Source organism: Solanum pennellii, chromosome 12, assembly GCF_001406875.1.
Source record: "Solanum pennellii chromosome 12, SPENNV200".
Taxonomy (NCBI): Eukaryota; Viridiplantae; Streptophyta; class Magnoliopsida; order Solanales; family Solanaceae; genus Solanum; species Solanum pennellii.
The window spans coordinates 3,196,711-3,207,592 of NC_028648.1; the positions used below are offsets into that span (position 1 = coordinate 3,196,711).

General features: G+C 34.5%; 2 protein-coding genes across 6 annotated transcripts; one reads left to right on the forward strand and one right to left on the reverse strand.

Annotated features, from left to right (window-relative positions):
- Positions 1–279: 279 nt before the first annotated feature.
- On the forward strand, positions 280–5,446 carry LOC107007165 (zinc finger BED domain-containing protein DAYSLEEPER-like). 5 transcript variants are annotated; one of them, XM_027913379.1, is made up of 3 exons: positions 280–509; positions 2,393–2,634; positions 2,719–5,446. In XM_027913379.1, the coding sequence occupies exons 2-3, from the start codon at positions 2,413–2,415 to the stop codon at positions 5,218–5,220; spliced, it is 2,724 nt and encodes a 907-aa protein (XP_027769180.1). In that variant the 5' UTR covers positions 280–509; positions 2,393–2,412; the 3' UTR covers positions 5,221–5,446. The 5 variants fall into 5 exon arrangements, with proteins under 5 accessions (XP_027769180.1, XP_015061148.1, XP_015061146.1 ...); XM_015205662.1 differs by having other exon boundaries at positions 2,393–2,500; positions 2,543–5,446; XM_015205660.2 differs by having other exon boundaries at positions 2,364–5,446.
- Positions 5,447–6,481: 1,035 nt separating this feature from the next.
- LOC107007292 (36.4 kDa proline-rich protein) lies at positions 6,482–8,100 on the reverse strand. Its single transcript, XM_015205850.2, has 2 exons — positions 7,268–8,100; positions 6,482–6,684 (listed from the first exon to the last, which is right to left on the reverse strand). The coding sequence occupies exon 1, from the start codon at positions 8,054–8,056 to the stop codon at positions 7,268–7,270; it is 789 nt and encodes a 262-aa protein (XP_015061336.1). The 5' UTR covers positions 8,057–8,100; the 3' UTR covers positions 6,482–6,684.
- Between the last annotated feature and the right edge of the window lie 2,782 nt (positions 8,101–10,882).

The window sequence follows — 10,882 nt, forward strand, 5'->3', positions numbered from 1 at the left end:
CCCACCCACCCACCTTAGCTACACTAAACCAACCAAAAGTACCCTAAAAAAAGTGGGCTATGGTCCATTTATGTCACACATCAAACCAACTTGACCAAAAAAGGTATACAATTGTGTACAAATTTAACCCAAAAACACATACTATACTTACTAATAATACCTTCAATTTTCACAATATTGAAAAACATTAAATGGACCTTATTTTAAAAAAAAAATTAAAATAAAAGTCCAAATCCAATTTAATGTTTTTGTCAATTTTGAACCCTTATCACTAAATAAACCAATTTATCATAACAAAAGTCCAGTTTGGTTTTTTTCGGGTTCAAAGCCCAATTCTCTTTTCCCCTCTCTCTCTCTTCTTTCTCTCTCCTCCAGCTACGGCCGAAAACCTAGATCTGATTCACTACCGGAGCCTGAAAAACTCGTCGGCTTCGAAATTCCTATCTGGGTTTTGCTCAGAATTGAATTTCGGTAATTGGGTTCTTCTCAAAATTCAAAATTTCCAACAGGTATGGTAGTAGTACTACCCCCTTTTGTTCAATTCAGATTTGATTTAGTTTCATTTTTTAAATCGATTTTTAGCTATGGATTTACTGTGTTAGTGTGAAGATTTGTGTAAAATGTGTGCTGAATAAGATTTTAAAGGTTTATGTTCTTAGATTTTGATATTTCAGTATCTGTTGTGAGGTATTTGAAGCTTCTCAGGCTCATTTCAAAGTTTAGCTGATGTGTTTTGTTAAAAAAGTTGGGATTTTTTAATCTTTTTATCGATGTTCTGGGCTGGAAGTTTGCAGGTTTAATGAAATTCAAGGCTGTATGTGAAATATTGATGAAGTTTTTGGTTGAATTTTTTGTCTGGGTAGTGTAATAGATCCATTGTTAGTAAAAAAGAGGATTTTGATCTGGGCTTTGTTTAGATTTATCTATAAGCCCATGTTTGATCCATTTTCTGAGTTAGATTTTAGTAAGTTGATGTTTCTATCTTGATGGCCCATGTGTTGTAAAATGTCCATTTTAGCCCTGACTTTCATTGAAAAAAGAGTTTCTCTCCTTGTTGCCTTAGGACAAGTATATTTAGCTTTGGGTTAGGTGTGGGTTTGGGCCGGGCCGGGCCGGTGGAGGTAACACCGGGCTTTCCGAGATGCTCCACGGGCTATATTGTTCTGCTACAAGGAACTAATTTGGTGTAGTTTGTTGGCTAAAGCTTTGAGTCTCATGTACTATTTGTCCGAAGAGTGAGTTTAGGGAGCTGTTTGTCCATTGATTTTGTTTCAAACATTTGAAATAATATATGGAGATTATTTCAAGCAAGTATTTGCTTATCATACTGACCCATTGTTTCAACTTCAAACTTGAAATATGGAATTTGAAGTCTAAATTGTCGTTCGTGCACCTGTCCCCAATGGAAGAATGAGTGATTTGTCAACCCTGGACAGGCGGCGGAAACTACCAAGCTGGAGTACGGTAGGGGCAGAGGAAATTTCCGGTGGAGCGGTGAAATGCGTAGTGAGCGGAGAGTTTTTCAAGTTTAACTCACCAAAACTTCCAACTATGTTTTCATATCTAAATACAACTTCAACTTCAACTTCCAAGTACCATTTGGTTAACTTAACGTCTGTTTTTTTTCCAAATATCAACCAATTCATGCACAAATGCCTACTAAGTATGGCTGAAGCAATGGAGTTGCAGCCTAAGGTTTGCAACTTCATGCGACATTCAGTAGGTGCAGGGTTCAATACCTACTGATAGCCATAGGCTGCAATTCAATACTGAATCTCTATGGTGCAAGGTTCAATTCCTACATATGGCTCTCCCTTAATCCAGAAACAGTATAAAACACCGTGTTTACTTTGCAGCTTCATGACAAATCCAAGGAACCACCTTTATTCTGCTTGATAGAAGCTAAGGTGCAACATTAACATTTGTTGTGGACCTAAGCTTACAAAGGATGCAAAGCCCTTACCAGAAATGGATGATGCATTCAGCTCCGCTGTAGCCATTTCTTTCTTTACAAGGAAAGATCTTGGACTGATAGCCACGGAGGGTTTTCTGTAAAACTGACTGAGGAGTGAATGAGGTGTGATTTTAGACTTATCAAAGATATAATACGTCGAGCTGTGAAGTATATCAAAACAGACACTAGTTTACAGAGGTAGGAGGAAGAAAGAGAATTCGTATTGATTTTTTTAACACAAAATAATCTTAGTTTCCTGAGAGTCATTACAGAAAATGCACACACACGCAGATACCCATGATGGTGTTCTTTTCGGGCATGTGTTTTGTGTGGTCGCTCTTCTTTTCTTCTGTTCACAATATATATGATTTTTGTTTTCTTTCTCCTTATTTATTGTTATATTATACAGATAATTGATAAGTGTTGTGCTTCTAACAGCCTTGAGCTTCTGGATATTGATGGCGACCCCAGAAACCGCAGCTACTCCAGCAACCCCTACTGAGAAAAATGAGATGGTGCCGAAAAATGAGATGATACATGAGCATGGTGATGAGATGGTGCCGCAAAATGAGATGATACATGAGCATGGTGATGAGATGGTGCCGCAAAATGAGATGATACATGAGCAAAGCCATGAGATTGTGCCGGAAAATGAGATGCAAAATGAGATGATACATGAGATTGTGCCGGAAAATGAGATGCAAAATGAGATGATACATGAGCACAGCCATGACATTGTGCCTGAAAATGAGATGCAAAATGAGCACAGCCATGAGATTATGCCGGAAAATGAGATGATACGTGAGCACAGCCATGAGATTGTGCGGGAAAATGAGATGATACCTGAGCACAATCATGAGATAGTGCCGGAAAATGAGATGATACATGAGTGCAGTCACGAGACAGTGCCACAAAATGAGATGGTACATGAGCATAGTCATGAAATGGTGCCAGATAATGAGATGACACATGAGCACACTCACGCGATGGTGCCGGAAAATGAGATGACACATGATCATAATCACGAGATGGTGCAGGAAAATGAGATGACACATGAGCATAATCACGAGATGGTGCCGGAAAATGAGATGATGCATGAACATGGTCATGAGATGGTGCCGGAACATGAGATGATGCATGAACATAGTCATGAGATGATGCCGGAACATGAGATGATGCATGAACATCATATGGTGCTTGGGCATGAGATAGTCCCTAGCAATGAGATGGTCCCGGATGATGAGATGATCCCACTAAATGAGATGGTCCTTGCTGAACCACAACCCAACTATATAGAAACACCTCCAAACAATCCAGAAACACAGCCCAGCAAGCGTAGGAAGAAGAAGTCAATAGTTTGGGAACACTTCACCATTGAAAATGTCGGCGGTGGAACTAGAAGGGCACAATGTAAGCAGTGCAAGCAATCATTTGCATATAGTACAGGTTCAAAAGTAGCTGGCACTAGTCACCTGAAACGCCATATTGCGAAAGGAACCTGTCCAGTTGTCCTACGTAACCAACAGAATAATCAATTGAGCCCATATAGTACACCTCCTAAGATGAGTGGATATGGTGGTAGTACTGATGCACCAAAACGGCGTTATAGGACTGCATCTTCTCCTTACCTTGCTTTTGATCCTGACCGGTGCCGTCAAGAGATCTCTAAGATGATCATCATGCACGACTATCCCCTTCACATGGTTGAGCATCCAGGCTTTCTTGCTTTTGTGCAGAATCTTCAACCTCGTTTTGATATGGTGAGCTTCAACACTGTGCAAGGAGATTGTGTGGCAACTTATCTTAGAGAGAAGCAAGCCATACAGAAGGTCATTGAGGGAGTGCCTGGGCGTATCTGCTTAACGCTAGATATGTGGTCCTCCTGCTACACTGTGGGCTATGTGTTCATAACCGGGCAGTATATTGACAGTGAGTGGAAAATTCACAGGAAAATACTCAATATCATTATGGAACCATATCCAGATTCTGACACGGCTTTCAGCCATGCTGTTGCTGCTTGCCTTTCTGACTGGAGTATGGAAGGTAAGTTGTTTTCTGTCACTATTAATCAGCCGTTGGGTGATGCTTCTGTTGATAATCTTAGAGCTTTACTATCTGTGAAGAACCCTCTTGTGCTCAACGGTCAGTTGTTGGTCGGAAGTTGTCTTGCTCGAACTTTAAGCAGCATTGCCCAAGGTGCATTTAATTTTTTGCATGAAACTGTTAAGAAAGTAAGAGATAGCGTCAAGTATGTGAAAACATCAGAATTTCACGAGGAAAAGTTTATTGAGCTCAAACAGCAGCTTCAAGTGCCAAGCACAAAGACTTTGGCTCTTGATGACCAGACTCAATGGAACACCACATATGAGATGTTGTTAGCTGCATCAGAGTTAAAGGAAGTGTTTTCATGCTTGGATACATCTGATCCCGATTACAAGGATGCCCTGTCAATGGATGATTGGAAGCAAGTTGAGGTTCTTTGTACTTACTTAAAAATCCTCTTTGACACTGCCAATCTTCTGACTGCACCAACAATTCCAACAACCAACACATTCTTCCATGAAGCATGGAAGATTCAATTGGAACTGGCTCGTGCTGCAGCAAGTGAAGATCCATCCATAAGCGGTCTTACCAAAACAATGCAAGAGGAGTTTGATAAATACTGGAAGAGTTGTTGTCTAATATTAGCTATTGCCGTTGTAATGGATCCACGCTTCAAAATGAAACTTGTAGAATTCAGCTTTACAAAAATATATGGTGAAGAAGCTGCCACCTTTGTGAAGTTCGTTGAGGAGGGAATCCACGAGCTCTTCCTTGAATACGTGGCACTTCCTCTGCCTCTGACCCCAGCTTATGCTGAAGAGGTAGATGATGGAGCTTTGAAGCAGGAGAATGGTGGGGGCGGACTTACAGATTTTGATGCCTATATTATGGAGACAACAAGCCAGCAGTCAAGGTCAGAACTTGATCAATATTTGGATGAGTCCTTGTTGCCTCGTGTTCATGAATTTGACGTTGTTGGGTGGTGGAAACTGAACAGAATGAAGTACCCAACTCTGTCAAAAATGGCTCGTGACATCTTGTCTGTTCCAGTTTCTACTGTAACAGCTGATTCTGTGTTTAGCACGGTAGGCAAAGAGATGGATCGCTACAGGTGTTCCTTGCGACCTGAGACCGTGGAGGCCCTCATTTGCGCCAAGGATTGGCTTCAAAATGCATCAGTAAATACCTTACATGCACCAATAAAAATGGAAGTCCCCATTTAGGTTTTTTCTGTGATGTTAAATACTTGTCTAGAATAGCCTTTGTAGCTGATTTCTGTTTTCTTTGAGATTGTTATAACATTTGTCTCCTCCGTGTCATCTGAGAATCGACTTTCTTGTATCATAATTTGGAATCAGTAGAGACTTACTGGAGAGTTTAGTTGCGATTTTCGATGTCTTTTTTCGTTGATGTCTGAATGCATGAAAGCAGTTTTAATCTGGTGCATGATATGAGTATATGTTTATACAGTTGTATTGCCTATCTATGTTCTATATGTTTATACAGTTGTATTGCCTATCTTATGTTCTTGCATTATAGAGTTGATTCTCTTGGTATAAAATTGTTATTTTAGCTGCATTTTTTATGTTACGTTTTTTACGATAACTATGTCTCAATTCAAAACACTTCTGGGTTCACCATAGGAATTTTTACTTTTGCCATATGATAACATGCTGTTAATATTTTCCCATCTAGGGTCATTTTAGTTTTGTGCTTGGGCCATTGAGGTTCGAGGCTTGGAATCAACCATTGATACTAGTATCGTATCAATAATTTTAGTAAATTTTCTTTTATAATGTCTACAAAAGTTGAACTCTAAGGATTTAAACAAGACAAAAGTTAACATTCTTGTCATTTGCAATATGAAGTAACATGATATGGAAACTAGAAGTGCTCATCAAACTAATAACGATTAAAAGTAGAATGATAAACACTTTTTCATTATTAATTAAATGATCATAGATTTGAGTTTCGAGCATAAAATTGCTTTTGCTATGAGAACTTTATACTAACATCAAATTTCGTACCGTAAATATGAATTTCATCAGACTTCAATATAAATATTCGATACTTAAGGTTTCTACAGTTTTACTTAGTGATTCCTTATTTGAGTACCTGGAAATATTATATGGACTATATTGTTTGGTTCTGTCAATAATATCTTCAAAATGTCATGGTCCAATTTATTTATTTTTTTAAAAAAAAATATCCAATTTTGATATAACAAAGTTACAATTTTCAAATCATTAATATCACATTTTATGTGATATGTTTTTCTTTTAATTTATTCCAAAAGAATATTGACACCTTTTTAAAAAAAAAAATTGATCTTGGCATATTCATATTCTATCCTTAATATCATAACTTCTCGACACCTTAACTTAATGTAAAGTTAATTCTTTTATTAAAATAAATAAAAAAATTAATCTTGGCAAATACTTGTTTTTTTTTTCCAATTCATTGAAACAAATGACATTCAAACGATACACTGAAATAATAATAATAGTAATAATGATAATATAATAATAATAATAATTCCATTAAATAACAATTCCACAAAGCCAAAATAAAACAATACATAAAATACAATTTTGAGGGGGGTGGGGTGGAGAGAAATTAAATAAATCATAAATTGGACATCCTTTCATGTCAAGCCATGCAATTTCTTCAAATTTCAGAATGAAAACCTGCAATTTAATCAGAATTTAAATTAATAATAAGTTTAATTAACAATAAAAATACGTAGCTAATCCTAGTTACTAACGAATTATTAAAAAAAATAAATTATATTAGATATGTTTCATTTAGCGATAGATTAACAACAAATTTCGTATCTTATTCTTTTTTGAATAACAATGCAAGTTTATATTTAAAATTCAAGGTAAAGTTAGGGTTAATATATTTCTATATTATCTATATTTGTTAATATGTAATAACAAGTAATTAATTATATATATCATTTTTATCAGGATATTAATTAATATCTATATATAAATTTACTTAATAACCAATAAAGATGGGGACCTAAGTAACTATAGACTTCATATTCGACACTTAAAAATGAAGTCGCGTTACCTCACCTCTAATTTAAATTAGTCAGGTCAGATGGTGAAAATCATAAATTTCACTAAGCATGTTTAAACAGTAGTACGAAGGGTGTTTAATAACTAAGCACCCTTCGTTTTTTTTGAGGCTTTATCGATCATTGGTTGGGTAGCAAAGCGAGTACCAGATACCGAGCGAAAAAATAGGGAAAAAAGTTCCAATTACCTAGATGGAACAAGTGTAGCCAGGTGGTGGACTCTTTCCACAAGTAACAAGGAGTTGAAGTGCTAGAGGTACATAGATTTTAAGGTTAAGTAATTTGACTTTAAGTGTTGTGCAAAGGCAAGCAGCAGCTTCAAGTTCAACAAGCCCACTAAGTATTGGACAACATTCATTAACAGCTGGGTCACCAAGCCCAATATGAACAAGCCCACCTAAAAGATCCACACAAGCCCCAAGTTTCAATGTGTCAATTGGGCATGTTGCCTTTGTTGTTGGTGGACAAGGTTTTTTCCCTTTAGGTGATGGTTTAAGTACTGGTGGAACTGTGACAGGTGGAATTCCAACAGGTGGCAAATCGACTGGAGGTTTTACGATTGGTGGAACTGTGACTGGTGGAATCCCAACAGGTGGCAAATCAACGGGTGGTTTTACGACTGGTGGAATTCCGATAGGTGGCAATTTGACAGGTGGTTTTACGATCGGTGGAATTCCGACAGGGGGCAAATTGACAGGCGGTTTTACGATTGGTGGAATTCCGACAGGGGGCAAATTGACAGGTGGTTTCACGATTGGTGGAATTCCAATAGGGGGCAAATTGACAGGTGGTTTCACGATTGGTGGAATTCCGATAGGAGGCAAATCGACAGGGGGTTTGACAATGGGAGAGGGAACTTTGGGCTTTTTGGGCTTGTGAGAAGGTTTACCACAATAGCCACAACCAAGAATGGGAGTGAATGAAGAAAGGAAAAGCATAGAAATGAAAAGAAGTGAAGTTATCTTAGAGAACTCCATTTTTGTGGTTAAATAATTTGGTACAAAGATTGTGGTGTTATATAGATAGAAAAATTTGAGTACTTGATGATTGTTGAATGAAAACAAAAAAAACCCTAAAACCAATGCACGTGAACATGAGGGGCTATATGGCCAATATTTGCTAGTTGGCAACTCTATATGTGATCTTGCATGTACATGAATCTATATTACTTCAGTCGTTTTAATTTGATACAGAGTTTTAAGTATACAAAGTTCGCAAATTTTAGAATCTTAAGGTAAAGATATATATAATCAACTAAAACATTTTGTATTATTAAACATGCAGAGAGTTGACAGAAAAGGAAAGGAACATTTTTTCACTACATAAAAAATGATCATTAGCGGCAATTAATTCCTCATTGACGCTAAATATGTATTTTTAGCGGTAATTTAGCACTCTTTATATAAGTCCCTAAAACATTTAGCGACATCAGTTCTAATGACACTTAATTAATGCCTGTAAAGACTTTAACATTCTTTATTAATATCAATATTTAATGCTGATAAAAGTTATTTTTTGTGTAGTGTTTCTCAAACAGACTGAAAATGAAAATTAACACAAACAAATTAAAGCGAAAGGAAAAATAATTTTATTTAATCTCCATTATATTGTTATGTATAATCATGATTGTATTGGAGCTCGTCAACTTCACTTGCCTCTATAGAACACTTGTTCTATCACTTTAAAAAAAAAGGTAGAATTTTTCAAAGGAATTTGACTAAAATTGGTTTATTGGAATTGTATTCAATGATTTTATTTTTTTTTAAATTTCATATTTCTAATAAAATTCTAATAGAAACGTATAAGAAATTCATAGTGTTTAATAACAATGAAATAAGCCAACTTCAATTTCCTATATGGAGAGCTCGATATGTAATTACGAAAAAAAAATAATATTTTAATAAAACTCATCGTAAATTGACTTGTTAAAAATATTTTCGATATTTTTAAATTTACAATATACAATCATTAGTTTAACTTATAATAGATCCTTAAACATTTCCTTTGACATTGTTTGTCAGTCAAATCTATCATAATTTACATTTGACGTGACACACTTACCATATAATAGTAATTATTTGAAAAAATTTTGTTATTTTGTTTCACTTAAACTCACAAATTGAAGATTATATTTTGTCATTTTTGACAGCTAATAAAATACTAATATTTGTAGATATTTTTTTTTATATAAAAAAAAAGTAGCCAATGAATGTTAATATTAGATCCAACTCAATTTTATAAAATATCTCTCTAGACAAATCAACATCTTGGATAGAGTCTATCTATCCCATAACTTATATATACATATATATGCTTCAAATAATATTACACAAAAGAAAAAAAAATCTGAAATTATTTACGAACTTCATCTCTAATCTGTCGTTAAATTACTTATAGATAACAATTTTATTTCGATAACTCTTTGTAATTTATTATTAAATAGAATTAACAACAAATTTTACTGTTTAGGTACAAAATATATCGGTTACTAATTCATATTTTATTATAAGCAGTGTGAAAAAAAAATTATGAGGGGAAATCCATGTTACAATTTGTAGGATAGACAATAATTCAATTAATGGTATACAACAAAAATAAGAGTAATTAAATTGTACGAATTATGGATCTATATGAGCAAGTTGTTCTTTTTTGTTTTCTACTTTTGTGGAATTTAAAAAATTGGTGTGAATATATATAATCTATTCACGATTAAGTGATAAATGCGAGTATTATCATTTCTATTTTTTATGGACAAAGTTATTTAGTATATGTATTAATCGGAGGTACTATAGAGTTATTTAGTATATACTGATCGGAGGTATTGTAGAGTTATGTATTGATAGGAGGTATTATAGAGTTATTTAGCTCCACACCTATATATACACTACACGGAAAATTATTTTTAGCGGCATTCAATTAATGTTAATAACTTAATTGCGGTTAAATATGTATTTTTAGCAGCAATTAAACTCTTTATAAATGTCTAAAGCCTATAGTGATATTAAATTAAATGATAATTAATTAATATTAATAAATATTTTAATACTTTTTGTTAAATATGTTTTTTTATTAGTGTGGGGATTCATTTGTAGTAAAATTAAAAATTATTGAGTATTGTGGAAAGTTCATAGGTTGATTTGTCTGTCAGTTTCTATGTATAATCCTATACCTAGGCTGACCAAGATTTTTTTTTTAAAAAAAATAGTAATTTTCACCAAAGTTAAAGTTATGGTCAAAAGCCTATTTTTTTTAATAATATGTATGTAGTATAAAATCTCAATTAGTTGTTAAAATAGGAAGTGATAGGTATGGTTGAACCAAAAATAGAGTGATTAATATATATATTAATGGAAATTACTAGATCAACAACTTAATTACTAATGACTAATAACTATACAAATTATACACTCATCAAATTTTAATTTTGACAATAAGTTATATAAGGAAAATCGATTTTACGGTTCATTATGAATATTATTTTTATTATAATATATGATTGAAGAAACCTTACCCCAGACCACGAACCAGGTTCGTGTAAGTTGCTTTTAAGTAAAGACAGAATAGAGACACAAACACTTATTGAATTAAAAACCTTCCTCACTCAAGGAAGGAAAAACCTCGTTTTATTAATTCAAATATAAGATTTTGTGATTACAACTCAATAATCAAAAAGTCTTATCTCTACTACTCCCTCGATTTACTCCAATCGATCTCTCCAAAAGGCCAAACCCACCTTTTGTTACAACTCTCACTAACACTCAACCCTACAAAGAGCCAAACCCACCCTTTGTACAATAAACTGT